The sequence below is a fragment of the Erithacus rubecula genome (genome assembly GCF_903797595.1).
Source record: "Erithacus rubecula genome assembly, chromosome: 8".
Taxonomy (NCBI): Eukaryota; Metazoa; Chordata; class Aves; order Passeriformes; family Muscicapidae; genus Erithacus; species Erithacus rubecula.
This window is the reverse complement of record NC_136659.1, coordinates 19813569-19838499: the sequence shown is the minus strand read 5'-3', so window position 1 is coordinate 19838499 and position 24931 is coordinate 19813569. Positions and strand designations below refer to the sequence as shown.

The window sequence follows — 24931 nt, the reverse complement described above, 5'->3', positions numbered from 1 at the left end:
AAGACTTGCAAGTTTTGCGGTATTGTGATTAAACTAGACTTCTTACACAATTCCCTATTCCATGAATTTAAGAAATAATTATTTGTAATGATTGTAATGATACTCTAAAACAGTATTTCATGAGCTAATGTTTCTCTTGACTTTGCAGTCTTAATGTAAAAATCCTGCTTTTTTAGGTCCTTCAAGTGCAACAAAAAGTAGAAATTGAACTTTAAGTCAAAGGTTCTAATGTCCATGAGAAATATTAACAAATTTATACATGCACATATGGCACCCCTTACCAGCAAGGCTCTTTCCTGCCTACCTTCCTGCCTTCCCTTCCTCCAGTATTCTACTTATTAAGATATTGCTGCAGAAAAAACAAAGTCCCTTCTGCTGAGAGAAAAGATACTTTCAGAAGGAATTCTACATGCATAGATACAACCATCACAAGCCTTAACAAGCCTATTAAATTTGGCACACAGTGAGACCTCATTGAGGACACATGCCTTCACGAATTTTTTGAAACAGTGTGCAACCCAGTAGCTACCTACCTAAGGCAACACCCTATGCTGCTTCCTCCTACTGCTTCCATTAATTTTATTTTGGGCTTACAAAGTGCATAGATAAAGAGAAGGAAAGCCAATAACTGTTGGCAGCTAATTTGATAACAGCATGGAAAAAAAAGCCTGAGAGAGAATGTGCAGGAAATTATTTTACTGTGAATTTGTCAAAAAACTTGTATTTTCTTGGAGAATGATTATCCTTCAACACTAAAAAAAAACCAAAAACCAAATAAAAAAAAAAGAAATAAAAAAAAAAGAAAACAATCCATTGAAATACACACTACAGTTAAAAATGAGATTCCCAGCCTTCTAAATGCTAGACTGAGCAAAGTTACACCTCTCCCCTCCCACACAGCACCAAGTACTGCTGTGTGCATACCAGAGGAGGCTAACACAACTCCACACTGCAAGAACAAAGACCTTCCTCTCCTAACATAAAACTAACAAAACCCCGACAAAAAGAAAAGATACAAGTAAACTATGACAACTGAAGATTTGAGCTCTCAAGGGGTGTTTGGGGGAGGAAGTGAAGACTGGGAGATAACCACAGGATTGAGAGGGTGAGAGCTGAGAAGTTAAACCACAATTTTTAAAAGAGTATTTTTGAGAAGTGTAACAGAGATATTGCAAATTGTTAGATAACACTGTGTAAAGAATACATCTTGCATGTATCTAGATGTTAAAGTTACTATACCAGAAAAATAGTATATTATCATGTTGTTAAAACAACAGCATAATCTAGTCTGTACCAATCAACCCCAATAAAACTGTATATTCACAGGGTCCACCTCCAACTCAAACAAAGAAATAATATAAATGAATATCCAAATCAGTAAAATTAATGTGTTTATATACTTCTGTAGACCCACAGGACTAATGCCATAAATATATGCTGTATTCCACATAAACTGCTCATGAGAACCATTTAATACTGTAGTAATATTTCAGTGAACTTTCATTTTTCACAACGCTGGTACATTAAAAGCCACTGAGTAACAGAAGAGTCTATTAACAATGAGTCAAGCACATTATGCAGCAATGAGGTTTTGAAAAATATCTACACATTTACAAAATAAATCGAACTAATTAATAACTTACAGCTTGTTTGAAATAACTTCTCATCAATTAATATATCTGGCTCAGCAGAGAGTGTTATTTCTGTGCTTCATTTCCGTGAGTATTTTTAACTTCACAGATACCCCCAATGCATTGAGTTACACTAGGCAATCCTAGTGCACACAGATGTTATCATTTTGCACTGCTTACACTTTTTACTGAGATAACAAAAAAAAAGGCAAGCTACAGTGGCTATGGAAAAACACTGAACAGTGTCACCCTGGTTCCCAAAATACACGATGGGCCATCCACTATTAAGGCATTAGCAAGAAAAGGTCAGGAAAGAGCACACAGTGTTTAAGGCTGATGCAAAACCTGAGGAAGCAGACTCCAGTAATCCTCTGTCAGGAACAGTATCACAGCCTCCAACACAGGCATATTTTAATGCAATCATGACACTTTGAATACTAAATTAATCTGTGAGAAAAATAATTTTCTGCACAAAATACAAAATCATAGTAATAGAATTATAGTAGAGAAAAGAGCACCAGTAAAAAAAAATCAATTATTTAAGCATATATATTTATAAGCACATAATGAAATAAAAAATTCCTACATTTATCAGAAAAGAAACATTATTATTAAATTAGAGAAAATTTTTTAAAGTGAAAAAATAAATATAGCCATGTTTAAGCATTGTTATCAACCCATACTAATGTCAGAATTAAAAGACTGATTTAAATGCCATACCCTTTTCTGCAGAGTTATTGGCACAACTGCAGGCAATGTTACTCTTCTGGAAGACAAACTCATGTCTGCTTTTCAGAGAACCTGCCAACCTTCATCCAGGTGATAACATGAAGCAGAACAAAGTAGTTAGCAATATTTCTTGAAACCTAGTCCCTCATAACCTATATACTGGAGAGTCAGCACAAAGAAAATACTAAGGCTCTAGTAAATGTCATTCCATTTATGTGAATTCAGATCTAGTCAAAGCCAATGACAGAACACACTGGGGTAGGACAAACTAGAAATCAACCAACCAAAGAGCTTGAAAACTTTTGTTCTGTCCTTGGAAATGCCCACACTATCTCTGGCTATAAAAATAAGCAGAACAACATGCATTTCTATCACTCAGAGCTTTGTCTTTACTGTCAAAACAAAACCAAATCATTAAAGACTGCATTCTAACACTTCACACTGAGTGGTTACAGTCTTGGGGCTTTTCCTCTGGCTTTTTCCAGGGAAACAAAATATTCTTCAGTGTTTCTGATCTCAGAGTTCAGAAAAGTAACTGAGCATAAGAATACATTTAATGAATCCATGTAGTTTAATTACATGATTCTTAACTACCATTATTCAAAGCAGAAGAAAACATCCCTTTTACTTAAAGTAATGCAATTACTGTATTTCCAATGCAACCAAGGCCTGAAAAGCTGGTACATAGAATGTTACAAGGAGTGAAATTTAAGACTGTTTTATGAACCCAAGTCTTTGCACCCCCATTCAGATAATTATTTTATGTATCAAATATCTGCATAAAAAATCTGCTTTCATTAACATGGTTTGACAAAGGAAATCTGGGTTTTTTCTTTCCTACTTTGTCAAAAAAGGTAACCTTTTGTAATGCTTAAACAACAATAAGGCAAGCTATAACCTTTTTAAAGGTCTCATAATGCACTTAATAGCAGATTTTTTTTTCTGCTTTTATGCAGCATGACTAAGCAATATTCCTGTTGAAAACCATATTATTAAACAGATGTTAGAACTGTGATATTGGATATTTCTTTCATAACTCTTGACCACGCAGTTCTCATCAGAAACATTGCTTATCATAGCTGAACATTGCAGACATTTTTAAAACTTATTTGTATTAAGTATGCATGTTATCTTGAACAATAACATGTCAGATACACAGGCTACTGTATTTTATAGGCAGTCACTGCAAGTGCATTATTGATCGTACATTTGATGTATGGGTCCTAGAAATATTCAGGAATGACTTGGTAAATATTACAATAAACCACACTAAATTTCACTAGATCATATTTATAGGATTTTTTCTTTCCCTCAGTAACTGGAAATGAGCACACTTTGTAGTAATCCCAAAGTATCTAGAAAAGAACCTCATCTCCAAGACGTAAGAAACTACAATGCCAAGTTAAAAATAATTTTATTTCATGTGATTTTCTGATTTGAGTTTTACAGGTGGCAAATATATAACAAGTCTCTGGCACCAGTGAGATACTTCAGAATCTACGGATTCAAGGCATCTCTTTTCATGCTAAATCACCTTCCTCAGCTCCTAAAATCAGTAGTACTGAAGTAAGGTCTGTTGATGAAAAAGAGGAGCAAACACCGTAAATACAAAAAATACAGCTCACTCCAAAAACTAAAACCTGCATTGCATTGGCATTTTACCAGCAGCTCTCAAAAAGTAATAAAATACTGCCAAGGAATAGGAAGTAAGGATAAATATTTTTTTAAAATTTCACAACCTGTTGTCCTTGATTAAGACATACAGGATGGAAAAAAACTGATCAGAAATTGATGCCAAGTCACAAAGAGAATTTCTTTAGAGACAGACATTTGATCCTTGTTGTTGCTTTAAAACAACAGCTTCTAATAAAACCATAAAACAATTAAAATACGGTGTTATTATCAAATAACCATTTCCGTGCCTCATAATAAAGGTTCACTTTTAACTTTGACTCCTTTTACATTCAGTTTATAGCAGCAAGAGATCCATAGCAACTAATTTTTTGAGTTTAAGGTATTTATTTCGTTCTATTTTTTGTCCAATTCCAGTCCAAAATCTTTATAACTGTTTTGATAAAATAAAAAAGTATTTCTGAGATCAAGTTTAGAGTGCTACTTATGTAACATTTGGAATTAACATCCTTTTCTACTAGAGATAGCTATGATAAATGTCAAGTGTTTGCAATTAGGTTTTTACCTTTCAGGCACACAGTTTTTATTTCCTATGGGAGCACGTTTTCAAAATTCTACAACGCAGCTCCGAAATTTTGTTGTAAGACTCAGAAAAAAACTTGTGGTACCAGTGCCTGATCCCACAGGCACTATATTCAAGGAATATTAGACATGCATGTATTTGCAGCATCAGGACAAAAAACTCCCTCTGCTTTTTTTCCCTTGGATCTTATGAAAAAATGTTTGGGTAATAACGACTGTAAAACTTGCAGCATTGCATTAGTGACTTTACAGGAAAGAAACAAAAATAACCCAAGCCATTCTTCCTTACCCCCGGGTACTGAAGGCTCTTGAAAGCATGTACAGCTTTTTGCTCTATGAATAAAATTCACCCGTTTGTCTGCAAGGTGAAACAAAGGCTTATTTTCTTCATTGAAATTATTTGTATCTTTTCCGACCAGACCCACTCAGAAAGTAACCAAAAACTTAAGTGTTGTATTTGACTTGGTAATAAAAATCCAATATTCAAATAATTATTAGGTTCTAAATAAAAATACCACAGTAATTTATGTTTACTAGTGAAAGTAAGCATGGTTGCACCAAAATAACATTATGGAATATTTTCTTTTCCTAAATTTCACAAATACACACTAAAGAAAATAAATTGAATAAAATAAGTGCAAGCCTTGCAGAATCACTTCACCATGTGAAAGTCAGGAGGAGTTCTATTGATAAATGTGAGATACAGAAGGTTTTGAAAGCCAATTATGCCTTCAAGGAAATATATATAACCACCTTTTTCTTTCCTATATATAAAAGATTTTACTTGTGCATGGCAGGTTTGCAAGGAATTTTGCTGGTGCTGGTGGACAGGAAGGAAATCAGATCCAGCTCACTTGCTTAAGAGGTCTGTGAAATGACTATGTTTATGCAGCTTTTCACTCCTATTTTTGTCACTAAGCTACCAGATACAGTTGTGAAAACATTGTGCAGATACTTTTTAGATACTTCAAAATATAAACCACTTCTACTTCTTGCCACTTTAAAAAGTGTGACTAAATGGAGTGGGCAAGAATTGAACTGCCCTTAGTAAATTAGTAACTCCAATAAGGGTTTTATAAGAACATATGGAATAGAGATATCCTGCTAGAAGAGGAAGGTCAGTGATGTCCTTAAGGCACTGAATATGGAGTCACAAGAGCTGATCTATTCCTAGCTCTGCCAGATATAATGCAGGAATGTGAGCATTTATAGGTAACAAGAGCAAATCAGATTCAGCTTTTGCTTCTGCAGATGAAAAATCAATGTAGATAATATAAATACAGTAAGGTTTATAAAAAATTTTGATGCTATTTTTTGTACTTGTCTTTGAGCTAAGGCAGAAGTTGATTACACAAAACCAATACAAATCAGGTAATTTATTTGTGGTGCTATGTGCCCTTCCTGGTGAGTACTCCTGTCTGCCTGGCACAGTCACTTTGTCTCTTTACCAAAAGAGCCCTTTAATGTGTGACCATAGAAACACAAGGAGGGTGATTTTTGCACAGGCACATTTACATACACTTGACAAATAACTACTTACTTTAAAACCACCCCAAAAAAGAGATGTTTCAAAGTGATTGAGTTGTTGTTTTCTACTCATATAGTCCATTACACATAGGAATCTAATAGGTCTTAACTCAGAGCATACAGTACACTCTCTTGGAGGGTCAATAAGGACTGATGCAGATGCAGTTGCACTAAAACAGGCTGTATTACCTGTACAGAAATATAAACATTTCAATGCACCTCGGAAATTCACAAAGAAGTTCAAGCCACAAGGAACATAATACAGTTTTCCATCCTCACCAATTTTTCCTCACAATCTTGGGGGATCTCAGAGCATTGTTGCACATGCTCCTTGCTAAGCTTTTCTTTCAGCTATTTTTGCAATCAATAGGTTCAAGCCTGATAGAAAAGCACACTGAAATTCAGTCAGCTGAGTTATTTAAGAAAACCCTTGTATTGCATGGGCTTCCCTCTCACTACATAGCAGCAAATTCTAGTAATTAGGAGAATAAATTCTTGCAAACTTCCAGCCTGTTTCTCAACAGCTGATACCATTTCTGTGCCATTACCAAGAGCTTGCAGCTGTTCATAAACACCAAGTCTTAATGTAATCAGTAACAGGAGTTATCATAACATAACTAATAAAAAAAAGGCTATTTATATCCCAAGAATGCAGTAATTAAAAAATCCCATTCAGACCACAGGACAATCTAGTGTATATTGATTTCCTGTGGATATAATATCAAGCAAAGAAGCTAGAAGACAGACCTACCAGTATGCAGTATAAGCATATCAGAAACAGGCAGGAACACCTCATCAGTATCCTAATTAGAAGCACAGGCACACCTCTAAGATAACCAATATATGTTTCCCTCTTGAGACTTAAGTATTACATATCATGTACACTATTGGGCTAAAAGATGAGCTGATTAGCTGCAAATGAATGTTCTGTGACTGAAACAGGAGAAAAGCAACTTCACGTTTACTAGAGCAGAGGTCTAATTTCTTCTCCCTCTTAATTTCTCCTCCCACAACTGCCCTTCTCAAAAGATTTTTGTTGGCCTGATTAGCATTTTTTTTAAATCTTCCCATTTGAGGTGACTCCCATCAGCACTATAACATGAGAAGCATGCTTAAATACTCTGTCTTGAAAGTCTCTCTTTCTGTTCCTTCCCAAATCAAAAGCAGTCATAGAAGTGTGAATGCCTTTAAAAGTAGCTTTAAATTTGCTGAAGACAAGACATGGAGAACATGAGCATTGGTCAACTGTTATCTCCAACTTATTACTGCCAAATTTCACCACTTGCTAGAAATACAAGTGCCATCTTGTTAGTGGGAATAATCAACTGCTAGAAAAGTTTGGAAACTGAGCCTTGAAATCCTCAGCTGGAAGTTGTATCAGTCAGTGCCTCTGCACACACACACAAAAAGAGATTAGCAAGAATTGTCCATAACAGGATGCCCTTCCACTGCCTGGCAATCAGCATTCCTGCTACACAAGCACCAACAGACAATACTATCCTAAAGATACTCATCTAAGTGATCTGCAGGTGTTAAGACACAGATATAAGTTGTCCTCCACTATGGTGTGGTAAGAAAAGTGAGAGATCTCAGGGTTATTGTCAGTTTCTATACATTTTCTTATGCAAGGGAAATTGAAAGCAGGGATTGAAGCATGATATAAGCAGGAACCTCAAAAAAATGAGGAGTCCTTTTCTTGTTCTAACAGTGACATCTCCAATTGATCCAGTTTTCATTATAACTCTAGCTTGATCTCTTAATTACACTGGCACAGTATAACTACTCAGATTACTACTGCAAAGAGTTAAAAAGAGCATGAAGCAAAAATAAGGGGGGAACAAACATACTGTATTAGTGGGTCTGGAATTATTATGTGAAAGAACAAATCCTCAGTTATTTATTGTAAACAAATACAAGAAAATATGAATGTATAAAGAGTATTACATTATTTTATCAATCACAAATATTGAAGACACGGATGATCAAGTTAACTCCACCTGGTGAAAACTGACCAGGTTCAACAGTGGTATTTATATGGCAGCATGGGAGATTTTTTTAATATAAAATCTAAATTATACTTATTGTGTAAACATTTATGCATAGAAGTAGGACAGGAATATGCCTCTGCTTGTTTCTATAGTCTCAAGCTCTTATTTGAAAAGATAATAACTCTCAGAACATCAGAAATGCAGCAATCCAAGGATATGCTAAAATCTGCACCAAAACTCCTAGTAATAACTAATCTGAGTTTGAGCTCCATTCTTTAGTTAATACTCCAACACTAGAATAACAAAGTTTTAAAATGATAAAATAATGAAAATTCAATCAGCTTGCACACTTTTTAGTACTGTAAAATGTATGGTAAAGTACCTTGTATTTTCTCCTTCTATTGCACACCTTTTCATTCAAAAGGGATTGTAAACCTTTTTTAAGAATCATCTAAATTGTCAACTTTACTAAACCTGTAGTATTTAAGTAATTTAACTATTAATCGCTGACTACCCTAGTCTTATTCAATGCAACTATAAACTGTTTATGATATAAAAGCAGCAGTAGCTGATATAAAACAGGTGTTTAAAATACTGGGCAATGACACCACAAAAGGAGACCAGAACAGAACCACAGGAGTTCTAAAAGACCAGAAAAGAACACTGAGTGAAAAAAAATGGAGGAAAAAACCCACCCAAAAATATTTAAGGCTTGAGCTGATTTTATGAATATTACTAAACACTGTTCTGATTAATCTAGAGTGTGTGTCCCAGGAAATCAGAGGGGAACATGTATCTGTTCTGATCAAAGACAGTTCAAACAATGGTCTGTAAAAGCAAGGTGCCAGTAGTGTTCTGCTGTTACAATACTGACTTCTGACAATGCCATCAATGAGAAGAAACCTCGAAAAAGATCTGTAAATAAAGTATTTCTTTAATCATGTATCTGTCTATGGCAGGTATGGAGTAGCTACAAAATGACACAAACTTTTCAGTTCTCCAGTCTAATCCTAAATAAAAGCACCCATGCCTGGGAGCAATTATAAATAAAAACTGTGTTAGTATCTATCACATCTATTTCCTTTTGAAAATTATGAGGCTTCAAGATTCATTCATGAGAGTTTAATCTTTTAATGTCAAATTCAATAAAACTGAATTATCAGAAGTGACTCAGCAGAATTAGAGAAAAAGTTCCCTGCAGTTTCACCAGGCTTTAACTGACAAGTCTCTTGTACATTCAAAGAAGTTGACACTGTTTTTATCATCATCTGCTCTAGACACCTAGAGCTGACACAGAGACATCACAGGCCAAAATGCCAGGTAGCCAACATAGAATTCAAGTGATAAATATTAAAGGTTCACTTTTTGGAAAAATCAATGCTTCCAAATTTACAGAGGTTTTTCTAAACAAGTTATTAGATCTGCTGCAATATCTCAGAGGTTTCTTGTTCAAAACAGAACTTTCCAAATACCACAGAAGAGGCATTTTCTTGTATGGAGAAAACTGGCCTAAAAGAAAATACAAGCTTGACTTTTAGGCTGATGAATCCAAAACAATCGAAATCCAAAAGATTGTTAAAACCATTCCAATCTGACAAACATTGGCAAAATGTTTACCAAAATATTTGACAGTATTAGGTTTTTTTTTATTTATTTTATGTAAGTAAAAACTGTAAAACTTAGACTAAAACCTTCCCAATGTTAACAAATTAAGCAACAAGCTTGCAAAGGCAATACCTTATTAACTACAAAAGTTAGAGTGCTGTTGTTTTCTTTCCTAGTAGAATGGGGGGGAGGGGGAAAGGACATTCTATTTTTGTGGATTTAGAATGTTTGCAATCTTAATGTTCACAGTCTTTGTTTGGGTTGTTTTTGGACAGCAACAAAGTGAAAGGAAACAGTGAGGGTTACATGAAGTTTGTTGGAAAGCAACTAATCTCAATGTAAAGAGGATAAAGTAAAATACAAAAAGAAACAAATAAGTGATTTTTCTGAAGTTACCCCAGGCTGATGTCGCACACAGCAGGTGTTAAGACACCTCTAGTATAAACCAGGCAATACTCCTGATGGCTATAACAAGAAACTGTTCAACTTTGCCTCCTGATTTTTACCTATGTAAACCTGTGACTTTCTGTCACAGTGTTAAGATGACTGGTTAAAGTACAACGGTACCTGCAAGAAAATAGCAAGTTTTTATAGGGCTCTAAATAATTCCAATTTACTTTAATGTCAATCAATCTTTCCTTGGTGGGCAGGTACACCATATAAATAAAGAACAGAGCACAGGAACTGGAGCAGATCACCAAAGAAACATCACAAAAATGAATACAACTGAAGTATTTTTGAAATCCTTATATCAGGATTTCATTGAGCTCTTTAAGTTGGCTCCATACAAAATGTTTTTAGTGTTAATCTATAAATTTGACTTTAAAATCCCAAGTCTTTTTTGGGTAATTTAAGGGAAAGACATAGGGTAAACAGATATATTTTTAGAGGCTGTAAAGAAGAAAAGATTTGAGAACTGATAAAGGAGGACATGTGCAACTGTCTCCAGCTTGGAAGGAAATCTGATAAGAAACACAGAGACTGGAATTACAGAGTAAGTTCCAGTAATGCCTCTTTTGGTTGGAGGAGATGTCTCAACTCTTGGAAATTGATTAGAAATTTATGAATCCTTGCATTTAAAAAAAAAAAAAAAAAACACTTTTTGTTTTTGCATTTTTTTCAAAATTAAGAGTAAACATATATTTCAGCCAAAAAATCTGTCATGAAAACATTTAAGTACCAAAGACTTAGCCCTGTACGTCTGCTAGTAGAATTACATGCAGTTATGAAGAATGGGACTTCAAGAAGATACATTCCCTTGCATTATAGCTGTAAAAAAATAAATAATATTCCAGTTACAATAGTCAATGCTCAATATTATTCATAAACTTAGAGCAGCACACATTAAAAAATCTGCTCGTTAACATAAAATTCCTGTTAGGTCTTCTTTGTCAAAGAGCTTTACATTAAAATCTTTTGAATACAAAAAGTTAATTCCACTACAATTACCTGTATTTGAAGTCTCTATATAACTGATTTCCTGGAAAGAACATTGTGGGAGTATATTTGGATTCTACATGATAAAAATATCTACTTGTTTAGAATATCAAGAAAGACAAAAGTGGCAAGGTAAGATTTCAGATTTTCTTCACCTTGAGATTTACTTGAGTTTTATTTTTGCACTTCTAATTTAATTTAAAGAAACAAGGCACTAATTACCTTGAACTACTTTTATCATGAAACATTTTTTGGTTTATCCTTGAGCAGGGCAAGAACTGTCACTGTAGTCTAAATATTCAGTTGCTTTTTTTTTCAGAAAGCATTAAAAACTAAGCTTCCATAGGGGTACAGTAACCTCTTAGTTCATTTGACCGAAGACAACAAGAACAGAACAAGTTCTCTTACAATTAACATTTTTCCCTAGTAATATTTATTTTGATCATAATTAAAGACAGAAGTGGAGTGTTTTACATTTACATTTTCAGTTCTTTGTAATTTCTTAGAGAACACAGGCTCTGAGACACAATTATATATTCCCTAGGAGTTCATGAATTCCACCCAATAGCAGCAGATGCTTGATTCCTAAGAGGAAGGAAGCATTTCCCACCATCCACCAAACTGACCATGCTGTGTTGGACATGAGGGGAAAGATGGTTTTTTTGTGGTCTATTCAGATAAAAGTCTTCCACCCTGAAAAATGAAATTCAGTTTATCTGAACACATTCCATAGAATCAGAGAATCATCAGGTTTGGAAGATTCCTTTACAATCATCCAATCCAACCATCAACCCAGCACCACCACTGTAACCCCTAAATCACTAAAGCCTCACCCAGCACCAGATGCAGATGCATCTGAAACACCTCCAGGGATGGTGACTCCACTACCTCCCTGGGCAACCTACTCTGATACCTGACCACCAGTGAAAAAAATTAAATTAGTCATTCTGGATTTCCCCCATCACCTTAAGAACACCTCCACGTGTTCTCTCACTGCAGGCACCTATAAGAGACCAGCCCCCACCTCACTCCAATCTCTGTTCAGGGAGCTGCAGAGGGCAATGAGGTCCCTCCTGAGACTCCTCATGACTAAACAAACCCAGCTCCCTCAGCCACTCTCACAAGACACATTCTCCAGTCCATTCATGAGCCTTCCTGCCCTTGGCTGGACACTCTCCCACATCTCCATGTTCTTTTCTGAGGTGAGGAGCCCAGAACTGGACACAGCGCTCAAGGTGTGGCCTCACTATTCCTGATCCAGGCCAGGATGCCTTTGACCTTCTTGGCCATCTGGGCACACACTGGCTTGTGTTCAACCAGCACCTCCAGGTCCTTTCCCACTGTGCTGTTTTCCAGCCCCTCTGCCCCAGCCTGCAGCACTGCATGGGGCTGCTGTGGCCAAGGTGCAGGACCCAGCACTTGGTCATGCTGGACTTCATGGCTCTTGGTCTGGCCCATCAATTCAGCTTGCCCAGGTCCCTCTGCAGGGCTTCCCTACCTTCCAGAAGAACAAAATCTGAGAGGGCAGATCAAAATCTGACCCAACTTCCCATGGTCTTTGAATTTGTTAATGGTAGGCTAAATCTCCTCATTCAGATCATCAGTGAAGATGTTAAACAAGACTAGGCACAACACTCCTCCCTGGGGGACACCTCTAGTGACCCAACATCCACTGGATGAGGCAGCACAATTCACCATCACTCTCTGGGCCTGGCCATGCTGGCAGTTCTCAACCCAGGGAAGAGTGCACCATGGGCTGCCAGCTTTTCTGAATTTTTGCAGTGGAAGGGCTGTTAACCACTGGAACAGGCTGTCCAGGGAGGTGGTAGAGTCATCATCCCTGGCAGTGTTCAAGAAACTAATGGACATGGCACTCAGTGCTATGGTTAATTGAACATGGTTAATTCAGTCAAAGGTTGGACCCAACAATCTTGGACGTCTTCTCCAAACTTAATGATTCTGTGACTCAAAGATACAACACAAAACTCTTCCAAAGTGCAAGGGGAGAAAAGAGATGGACAGCTGTGTTGGTGAGACAGACTGAATAATATTTAGAGACATAGACATACTACTTCCCCAGAACAGAGGCAAATCACTACTCTGCTACGTGGCTTTTACCAATTTGCTTTTATAAACTTATTTTCAGTGAGTCAACCCCACAAACATGCTGCTCAAGCAGCATGTTCAACATTTTGAGAGGCTTATGATAAAATATTATCAGAAGACAGTAAGAATTTCAGCTTAGAAAAACAAGAATTCAAAATAATGTTAATCTATTTAGAAGTACAAAGATTTCAGATGTCACAGGTGCTATGAATAAAAAAGCAGATATTCATGACAACTTCTTTCTTCTACAGAAGCAGAAAATCTTTTTTGGAGAGAAAAACAAGAGAGAAGAGGCTTTTTTTTTTTTTTTTTCTCTCTTTGAGAAACATTCATTTTGATAATAGTTACCTACAAGACGTAAGTAGAAATTCACTCTGCAATTTTTCTTCCCTATGCTTGAAATTTAAAAAGCACAGCAGAAAAAGAAACTAAATCAAAAGCAAGCAATCTAAAAGAAGAACCACTGAAAACATATGTAGATCATCAGAGAGGCAACAGAAAGAATTCTGGCAGCTGTCAACGCCATGCACAAAAAAAAATTCTTAAGAGTAGTTGGTTTCTCTTAAGAGTTAGTAAACTATCAAACTGTAACAGTAATATTCATGAAATTTTTGTATACAGATATGTATTTGCACACAGAGCTGCTACAAAGTTGACAGAATAAGGACAGGGAGTGGAAACATATTTCCAAGCACAGTCCCACAGCCACCTGTGGGAAGTCAAAGTCACAGCTAGTTCAGTTCTCTTTGCACACCTGCTAAGTATTCTCTCTTTTTAAACCTGAGCAATTTTATTAACTTATTAGAAGACTTCAACCTGAATTTCGAAGATAAAAGTTTAATTTGACAGTTGTCATTTGGCCTTAACTTTAATAATTTTAGATGAAGAATTCAACAACAGTCATGCTCAGTCTGACAAATGGTCTGCTTGGCCTAGTATCATTTCTCCTGCAGTGGCCATAAACAGACACCTAGGTGACAGAAACCACTGTCCTGTTGAAATGTCTCCACAAAAGTAACAGGAATATCTCTCTCCATTTTTCTGGTAGCTGAAAAACAGGGCAGACCCTCCAATGGACACCAGCATTATCTTAGACCACTTCTGCCAGGAAACCAGTTGTTCTTGCTCCTGCTTTTACCAGAAAGAGCACTACATTCTTATGGAAAATACAGGAGAAATGGAAGGACTGCAAGCAGAAATCATCACAAAAAGTACACGTGAACCTTCATGAAGAAGCAGAAGTAAAATCAGTGAAGATAGGAACTTCAACTTCTGGAAGACTGAGGCTAACACTTGGCTGGTTTAACTGATCAAGCCTGTCAGTAATCTTAAATATCACTGGCCACAAAAGCAGTTGACCTTTGTGTTTTAAATCAGGTTTTCCATTTTCAAGTCCAAAGATTACCACAATGATTGAAATTTAGGTCTGCAACATGACTAATTTATACTATCTTTTAAAAAATGTGACTTTTAGTCCTTTTGTTCTGAAAGACAGTATTACCAGTTCAGTTTTTCCTGCCTCTGCAGAGACAGTCAATACTTCTACCTTGACCAAGAAGATGAGACTACAACAGTTTTATCCCATTGCATTAGCAACATTCAGATGCACACTGACCAGAAATGCTTCAGATCAGTATTGCTATTGTAGGAGAAGAACTAAAAGTGATAAAAGTAGTCCAGAAAGACCCCATAGCTCACAGAGAGACACCATGGTGTACATGCAAAATAGGGCAAGATTGAATCAGGACAGTTTCCCAGACACATACATGTTTTTCACTGGAGAAGTGAGGAGAAGTGCTAGCCACAACTTGTCTAACAAAGTTCTCTGGCAGTTGCAGAAACAGCTGTGGCAGGTTGGCTTCAGAAAAGCTAATACAGCTACAAGAAACGTCAACTTCCAGGCATATTCTTCACGCAAATCTAAAAACAGAATAACTGGCAGAAGTTTAAGTTCTTACACCTCCAATATCTCCCTTAAAACTGTTTTAAAAGGGATCATGCAGACCAGAGAGTGTGAAGGAGAGAATACTCTTAATAAGACAGATGTCCCTTGTCAGAACTCTTTCCAGTCTCAGGAAGAGAGAAGGAGGCAGGTAAGCTTTCAAAGAGTGAAACTGATCTTCGACACCAGTAAACTCCATTAACTGGAAACTCTGTGTTTGAACAGAACTGCCAGGTCTTTCTGCCCACTCAGCTCTTCCCTTGGCTTACAGTTTAAGGTTTTTATGGAAATATATTAACATCAGCCATACACAGATAAACACATGTGCACGTAACATATATCCAGGTACACAGCATTTCTCCCTCCCCACCAATTTAGGTTTTCTCCATTACCCTGGCAAAATTGGAACTTCAGAGAAGCTGTTCAGTGGCTGTTAAAACTCTCTGTTCTATAACACTGATGACAGTAATTGGAGGTGGGGAGGAAGGGAAAAAAGAAATTAACTACTCATTTAAGGACATAAAGTACCGTTTGCCCCTGGTTCCACTTCAACTAAAAATCTGCAGAGCCACACACAGACTCTGTGAAAGAACAGCCATGTCTTAAGTCACAGATTCCAAAACCTCATTTTCTACAATCATTGATGACCTACAGAGAAAATTTCACCAAATTACAGAAATATGGAACACCTCTATTAGACAAATAATTTAATAGGTAACCAAGCTTCTCCTCAAGCTTTCATTTAACCAATTTAGAAACTGTCAAATAATAATTCATAAATCTTACCTGCTTTTTTCTTGAAGTTGCCTTGGGCAACAGACTGGCTGACAAAACTGATGCAAACGGCGAGCAACAGAGCTCGGGAAAAGGATTTGGAATCGATGGGTTCTCCAAAATACTGTCACCTTTCTTTTTTCTCCTATTTCAACAGAATACATAATACCAAGCAATAATTGTAACAGCTGCTCTTAAAATTGCAATAGCCAACCACAATACTTGAACTACTAAGGCACTAATATCATGATGCTTCCTGGTTGCAGCAATTAGCTTTTCTTCTTTGCAGTTATTTTATTTAATCAGTAGGCTGAATATATTAACATACAGTGCCTAACACTACTTGAAAGCAATCCAAGTATTCAGCTCTGAATATAAAGTTGTTTGAACATGCGTAAATCTTTGCAGAGTAAGAGCAGAGCTATATTTATATTGGCTTCTAAGGACATTAGTAAATATTTTGTTGTCCCTGTGTTTATGCCATTCCCTATGTACACATATTACAACAGTAGATGCATGAAACTTCTCAGCAGAACTTCCCAAGTATATCACAACAGAATATTAAGCAAATGGAAACTTTTTTTAAGCAGAATCAAATCGAAGTGACTGACAAGAGAAAATAGGGCAAAGCAATCCATTCATTTCTGTTCTCAGTTAGTTTTGTATTGGCATCTCTGCAGCTCTATCATAAAATAAATGTCTCAGTTGTTGCAGTCTGGTGAAACAGGATTGTGTCAGAAGTATCCCCACGCAGCATTCGCAGGAGTAGAGAAGGTAATCACTACTGTACTTGCCATAGAGCTCAGTTACGCACTGGTTTAAAGTATCACATTAATAATGTGGTTGTTTAGACTGCTGTGTACCTTACAGTGCAATGTTTTCTCACATAAAATATTGAAGAGTACTTTGTCTACTTGATTTCATCTGAAAACCTGCACCCAAAGCACCTGATATATTTGCATCTGCCAACACATAATGAGTTTTCTACACGTGTGAGTTGATGCCTACAAGCTTACTATTTTACTTTATCACCTTCTTTATTATAATTCCGGATTTCATGAAGTAATTAGTACAAAGTAGGGGAAACCATCAGAATAAGGTAACCACACAGAATGAAGATACCTTACTTACTGAAAATCCTCACCAAAAGGATTCATTTAAAGCGATATGTTGCTTTAGGAGGAGCAAAAAATCCTTTAACGCAGTATTTTAAGACTCTGTAAACTTCAGTCTAACAAAACTCATCAGATGCTTCATGAAAAACTCAGCTCATAGCCTCCTTTACTAAGAATAGAGACCAATGCCTTTAAGAACAGCCTGAGAGGGAGCAAACGGGTGCACACCGCTGACAGCGGCACCGCTCCCGGTGAAGCGGTTTTCTCTCACCAACACTCTGAGAAAGACACTGCAAGGATAAAGTAGCGACTGGCTCACCCTGACGAAGCAGGCTCGGCACTGCCGGCTCCTTTCACCCCAAACTGAGAAACCTCAGAAATAAAAAAGGGGGTGGGGGGTGGGACACACACGCATCCGCAGCGGCGGAAAGTGTCTGCAGGGCCGGGAAACAACTTTTGAGCTCCGGGGGAGCGCGGGCCGGTGCAGAGCCAGGCCGCCCCCCGCCGCGCTTCGCCCCCTCCCCAGGCCGCCGCGCCCCGGCCCCGCCAGCCCCGCGTCCCGCCCGCAGGGCGCTGCCCGCCCCCCGACGGCAGCGGGCGGCCCCGAGCAGCGGCGGGGCGCCTCCGGCTCCGGCCTTACCTGTCGGGGGGCGAGGGCGGCGGGTCCCCCCCGGGGGGCCGAGGGGGCGGGCGGGGGCAGCGGCGGGGGCCGCCGCCAGCGGGCTCCGCCGCCCGCCCTGCGCCGGGCGCACCGGGCAGCGGGGCGGCCATCGGCGGCGGCGACGTCCTGGCGGGGCGGCACGGCGGCGAGCGGCCCCGGCGCTGCCGGGCGGAGGCTGCTCTCGCTCCCGCTGCGGAGGAGGGGGAGGCGACGGGGAGCGGGGGGGAAGCGCCGCCCGGGCGGCACCGAGCGCCTTCCCCGGCACACGTGCGAGGGCGGCGGCGGGGGCGGGCGGCCGCCGGCTCCGCGCTGCGACGGGGAAGCGGCGCGGGGCGGGCGGGGGCCGAGCGGTGCCCTTGGGCCGCTCCGCCAGGCCGGGCGGCGGAGCGGGGCGGGCCCGGCAGGTGCGCGGGCCCGGGACCCGAGGCCGCGGCGTGACCCGGAGGGGCCGGGGGCGGCGGGGCCGCGCTGAGCGGGCCCGGCCCCGGGCACTGCCCGCCCCGCCGCTCTGCCTGAGGGGGCACCGCGGGCAGCGCTGCCCCGGCATGGCCCGTGACCCCCTGGCCCGCGCCGGGCAGCGCGCTCCGGCCGCGCATCGCCGGACGGGCCCGACACGCGACTCGGCGCCCGGCAAATCATTAACCGAACTGACACATCCCTGTGCATCGGGAATTCAGGGATGTGCCTTGGAGAAACAGGGGATGACCGAGGCGGGGGACAGAGCCGTTCCCTTGCGCCAGGAAAGCGGCTGGTGAGGAGGCTGGGCCCAGCGCGCCCGTCCAGCCCCAGGCGGGCGCACGGCGGGATGTGGGAAGGTTCCCTCGTGGCCCGGGCTGCTCCACTGCAGCCTGCTCTGCTCCGTGTACACACAGCCCCCTGGGGCAGCTCCATGGCCGTCATTACCAGCGTTCATCCCATTTCAAAGTAAAATAATACCCCTTGCTGTACTGCACTGAGCAGAGTGGGTAATACTGTGTGAATCAGTCAATTTGATAGTCAAAAACTGAAAGCCCCTGGTGAAGACAGCCCCGTGTAGAAACCTTCTGACTGTCCTTGGGCATGGGCAGGGGCAGTAACTGAGATGTGAGACTGGTAAAAATAAAGAATGGTTTGAGGCAAGTGCTTTGCTCTTCTGAATCTGCTGAAAAAATCATCACACGCAAGCCAAGATTTCACTTCTGGGGAAAGATTTTTGTGTCATAGAAGCAATATTCACAGCTTTCATTTTGGCTGAGTCACAGATGATTTTGCAGGACATTCATTTTCAATGAAAGGAAGGATTCCTTGTCCCCTGAACAGCTCATTCTGTTACAGTAGAAGTCGAAGCCTGAGTTGATTAGCAATGCTTATATACAAAGTCTGGCAAATATATCAGGAATTTTACAGCGTCAGATAATTGACTGGATTTGCTCGTTGCTTGTGAACAGCTATCCTTTTACAAAACTGCAGAGACCAGACCACTGGAGTTTTTTGCTAATTGATTCTCAGTCATAACTGTGGCATGTTAAAACCTCATTGCCTTCAGAGGAACAGAAGGCAGGACAACTGGTATAGGTGCTCTAGGTAGAAAACTGAGGAAGAAATAAAAACCTGCAAGTGGCAATTGTATGCTGATATAATTATTTTAAATGTTCAGCCACAAAAAAAAATATGTATATTTTGACTTTTCACCTATTCTGTGCAATGTGTCACACAGCTGCAACCTGATATACATGGGGTTTTTTTGTATCTTTGGCTTAGTCATGTAGTTGTTTTAAAATGCCAGGCAAATAGAAAACACGATTAGAATGAATAATAGCAAATAACTTAAATACTTTATTTTTTCAAATATCTTTGGTGGTAATCTAATTAGTCATGACAGAAACAATGCCACTTCTAGAAAGAAATCAATAAATATGTAATGCTATTATAATTTCACTTGCACATTGTAAGAAACGGATTGACTTAATTTTTTTTTTAATATCTCATAGTTTGTCCTGATGCTTGCTGCTGTCAGTGCTTTCTCTGCAAACAGCATTGCATGAGGGAAATACAGTCAGGGGAATACTGAGGAATGGAAGTACCTATGTGATTGTTCCAATGTAGCATTGGAAATGCTGCATGCATGAGAATGTAAAACTGAAGGTTCTCCTGTCTTACTGCCTCTCTTTGCCAACAACTGTAAGAATAAAAATGGTTTCCTCAGCTTGGCTAAAGATATCTGATAGCAATTGACCTAGAATCTGCTCAAGTGTAACCTTTTTTAACTCCTTCTTTGAGCAAGTAAAAACCCAGTACAGTTAATAGAGTTGATATTAAAAGACTGGCAGATTTCTGCTAAGACCCAACACCAAAACATTTGTTGAGCTGTTGTGACTTGGTTTCCTCGTCATCATTAGTACACTTAATCTGTCTACTGTGGTTTTTGGTAATTGCTATGCTTGTGCAGCACAGTTGTTCAAAGATTTACCATTTCCCTAAAACTAAATTTCTGTGCATTCTTCAATGCCAAATACCCTCAGCAGGCTTCTCCCCCCGCCTTTTAATTTTACCTTTCTTAGTCATAATCAGGTCCAGGTGTTTATCAAGTAAAATTAAAATATATATTGAGAAAAATTGCAACAGATTCAAGCTATTCAGTATGCACTCCACTTCAAGAAAATCAAGCTCTCCAGTTCTCAAAAGCCTGTATGCTATTTAGAATCACAACACTTGATTAATGTAACAAAATTATGCCTTTAATTAGAGTAAACTCACAATTATTACTGACAAAGTGGAGGTTTGAAACATCCAAACTACCTCTGATTATCTTCAAAAATTGTACAGGATTTTCGTTGGATTTTTTTGTCACCCTTCCACACGTCCCCCCTTGCTTTTATCAAAATATTCACAATGTATAATTGTTTTACCACAAAAAGTTTCACTGCTCTAAGAGAACCTATATCATACCTTTGCATCATCTTTTGTTGTAGCTGCAGTAGTAGAGAAAGAAATTACTTCTATTCCAGTGCTAGATTGAAGCCACAGAAATAGCTATTTTTTTCCAGTGCAAGGCTACAAACAGGAATGTCTTGTCTCTCCATGCATTTTCTCCAAAAGCCCCCTCAAATAAATTGCACCAGCAGTAATGCTGAGGATCACCCTAAGAAAAAAGTAAAAAAGGCATGCCCCAATTTATGTGTATTTATTATCTCAATGGACTTAAAATGTGTTGAACAAATGATCCTCATACAATGAGTTGTGCATTCTTTCTCCTTCTTGAGAATTTCAAAAGCCCATTTATAACTTTGAAAATGGGCTCAAGTACTTCATGTTTATTCAAATTTATCTAGTGACCACAAGTGGAGATACCACTAGCTGACTTCTGGCAGTAGTACATAAATCTTTGAAAAGTATCTGTGGTTGAATGTTTTGTGAGGAGTCTTCTCCATGATTACAGCTTGCATTGAATGTTGAGTTTACAATTATCGTTACAATGTGTATATTTTATTGCAGGTAAGGAAAATGTTCCAAGGGATTAAATTATATTTCAAGGGATTAAATTGAAGCAGTGCTACCAGTTTTAAGTCATTTCTCCAAACTGCTTTTCAGCCCAATCTGAAACTCAGTGTACAACTGCACAAACCACAGCACAGTGCCACTGCAGTGTTTCCCCTGACTACCTTATCTTTTTCTGCACTTACTATCAAGAAGCAGATTTGCACTTGTTTTCTGTTGTTGTTTGGATTACGATTTTTTTATCAATTGAAAAGCATGAATACTTTAGCATGCTTTAGTAAGAAACTTAAGTGGAGAGATGGATTTTATTGCCAGCTTTGACAACAGTGCTTGTTATTTCAATAGCAAGTTCTGAGATTCCCTATGATAGCTCTGTCAGAACTTCCCTCTGATGGAATTTTGCCTTGAACTGTAACACAAGATTGGAATGAAATCCTGTGCAGGTTTTTTTTTCAGAATAAGAATGATACCCTTCAAATCTATCAAATTAATCAAATCAAGAGCTTGTGATTTCTGAAATGCTGTTGTAGCCAAGAGCAGATAATGAGGTTCAGCCCAGGGTTGACTGAGTGGCATGTAGGGCTTGCGAGCTGCAGGTCAGACATGTGACATGCTGGCTTCTGCTCCCTGGCACTAGGGCTGCATGAAATCAGTCACACAGAACGTCTGTAATAAACGATGCATTAGGTGATGCAATCTGTGCTGGCCAACCTTGAACTGAGGCCTGAAGTTCTTTCCTAGAGAGAACTGTAATAGCCCAGGGTGAGTGTCACAAACGTGGGGGTTACAGTGGCTACGCCTGCATCTAATGGTGGTTGGAGGCTGTGCACTCCCTTCCAGAAATAACTGCTGCAGTGTATTATGTGGTTCATTTGTCCATAACTACCCCTAGTACCATAACAGCTACTGCACTAGATGTAATCTTCTGGAAGGGAATTGACAAGTGGATGACTTTAAACATCACATAAATTATTAACCATTTAGATAAATTAAACAGGCAATGTTTCACAACAGCAGAGTACTGCTGATACTTTTTGCAGCCCTGTTTCTGGAACTCCACCTTACACAAAAAACATATTTTCTGACCTCATATGCCTTCAGAATACTACACAAAAACATGTAATTATTATGGAAGGAAGGTTGCAGGTGACTGTGCTATCTGGTACTCCATGTGTTTATCCAGCACATAGAAGTTTAGTTTCCATAATGTGAGTTGTTGGGAAATCAAATTCAAGATCCTTTAACACTAGTCATTTTGTAGAGTGGGAAACAAAATACAAGCATTTAAAAAAACAAAAAACCCAAACTAAAACAAAACAAAAAAAGCACTCCCCCAAACAAATCCAAACCAACCACAAAAAAATAAAAACAAGAAATGTAGAGCTAAAATGACTTTTCACAAACAGCCTCGCCACTCATATATCTCAGCCATTTCTGTGCTGCTGCCAAGAACACTGAAACAGTAGAATCAGACAAAGCACAGTAAGAGTCTCCAGACACATGCAAAAAGGAAGGCAAATGTAAACTTCTTTTGGAGTTAAAGAAACAACATACCCTGTCAGACTCAAGGCATGAAGCACTCTACTTTTGTTATCAGAGTACAAGGCTGATGTATGCAATTTAAAGACAAAATTAATTCTGTTTTTGGAAGAATTAAGAAGAAATGCAGACATTCCATACCAATTTAAATGCCTATTCTACCATGCCCTAAGATGGCATAGATTTCCTGTTCAGCCTATGTCACACAGGTCTGTCCTGTGGGAATGTTTCAGATATCACTGAGTATTAAATATGTCATCAGTCGCTTGTATTTAGGTGCCTAAACTTCACTCATACTATTTCTTTTCTCTTTCTGTAATATGCAGCTTGCAAAAAACTAGCCATGGCTTTAAGAAACAAAGTCTAGGAACATCAGGCATACTGCAGTGTGAAACTGGAATTATAAAGCTTTCATCAGATCTAAGGAGATTTTCTCTAATTCTGGGAACAGTAAGAAATCTGAAATGTGTTCATATGCATATCTGCATACATGTGAGGGAAAGAGGAATTTTTCTCTTCCAAAGTCTCTGGAATAATCTAGCCCAGACTTGCACCCCCAAATTTGCACCAGCTCTGGCTGGAAAAAGCAATTTCCAAATCAATCTACCTGTGCATGTGCAATTTAGAATGCCCTGAAAATGGGCTCTGAAATGGAAAGCTCTGCTGAACCCTGACGATGGAGTCATTATGTTTCTGGCAAATGACAGAAACCAAACAAATGCTCGTCAGTCCAGCTGGAATTCCAGAGGTAGTGCCACTGTATGATAACATACCTGCCACCATTTTAATACATCACCTGGTAGGACATTAAGCACTCTTTGGGATGAATTAATCACACAGAGAAGGGCATTTGCTCTATCTCAAGAGTTATTGCAAGAAATCTATATTTGGGAAATGAGATATTCAACAAACCTTTGAAAATCCAATCTACCATTCATATTTTAAAAGCATTGTGCTGACTACTTGGAAGTTACTATATTAAAAGGTTATTAATGCCAATCTCTGTAATTCAGGAACCCTATCTAACAATGCCAATCTCAGCACTTATTACGGACCTAATTATCACAACATCAGTGCACCTAACATTTTAATGTATTTATTCCCTTCATACGGATGAGTAGATGTTTGCATCTTTATGTGCCTGAACATGTTTAAAAATTAACCCTAAGAGGGGATTCAGAGTACATGACTTCGGATAACTATACCGTGTTAGCTTGGCCATCACAAAGGAGAGAAACAGAAGACTTCAGATGTCAGCTAAAAAAACAGGGGGTTTAGTGCTGCCAACCATCCCAGAACAACTTTTTGTTTCATCTGAATATATAGAAAACCTTAGGAGAATTGTCTTCTGACTTAAACATCTCTGTTTGCTGTTGAAAATAAGACAATGCAATTAATGTGCGAAGTGATTTTCTCAAAATCTAATGGAATTTGTGGCTCAGTAAAAAAAAGCAAACTCCAAGTCCAAAATTAGTACTCTAAGAATCAGGCTGTCCTTCTTTGTGGAGATAAGCCTAATGAAGGTTTATTGTTTCTAAAAATAAAAATGTTAAAATGCATAATACTTTGCCACTTCAAACAATAAATCAGCTTTAAATCTAGTCCAAAAGGCTATTTTTTTTTTTTTTTCTGGAAAAAAAGATACCTTTTCCTTTGATTTCATGTTTCTTAAAGCTGTGATCTGGAGTTGTTTAGTACCTACTGGAATTTTTTAAACGGGTTTTTTTTTCTAGTAGTCATAATTTTACCATGACAAATAGAACAATTGCATAACACTAAATGTAGTTTGCTTTTGTGTTTTTATAAAGGAGATACTCCACAATATATGAATAACAATACAGAAGATAATTCTAGGCAATTATGTTACACATAGCAACCTTATAAATTCTGTTTAACAGTCAAAAGGTCTTACAAAATTTCCCTTGGGGTAGAAGGACAGGGGGAGAATAAGAAAAATGCTGGCTACTGAACAAGTTCATAAATAGTTTGTACCTGACTTCAAAGAAATCTAACATTTGGTATATCTGAAGTATTTGGGAAGAAGGAGTACAAACTGGGATCATATCTAAAATTAAGAAAATTATTAAAGCCACTTATCCCTTTGAAATTCAACCTTCAGTGTTCTCCTTCCCTCCCAGAAACTTATCCCAACCCATTACACTTGTCTCAGCATTCAAATATGAGAA

The 24931-nt window shown here is 38.7% G+C and overlaps 1 protein-coding gene across 4 annotated transcripts in view; it reads right to left on the bottom strand.

Moving 5' to 3' along the window:
- GRB14 (growth factor receptor bound protein 14) overlaps positions 1-18427 on the bottom strand; it is a 59881-nt gene extending 41454 nt beyond the window's left edge. The window contains exons 1-2 of one of the 4 annotated variants that reach the window (XR_013775002.1): positions 17709-18427; positions 15966-16098 (exon numbers count right to left, since the gene is read on the bottom strand). Coding sequence is in view for 3 of the 4 variants with exons in the window: in XM_079311837.1 (XP_079167963.1) it covers positions 15966-16098; positions 17709-18325 (750 nt within the window). In the remaining variant the exon portion in view is untranslated. Of the gene's footprint in view, positions 1-2351; positions 2512-15965; positions 16099-17708 lie in introns of those variants that run through there. The other 3 variants (XM_079311837.1, XM_079311838.1, XM_079311839.1) reach the window with 3 other exon arrangements.
- Between the last annotated feature and the right edge of the window lie 6504 nt (positions 18428-24931).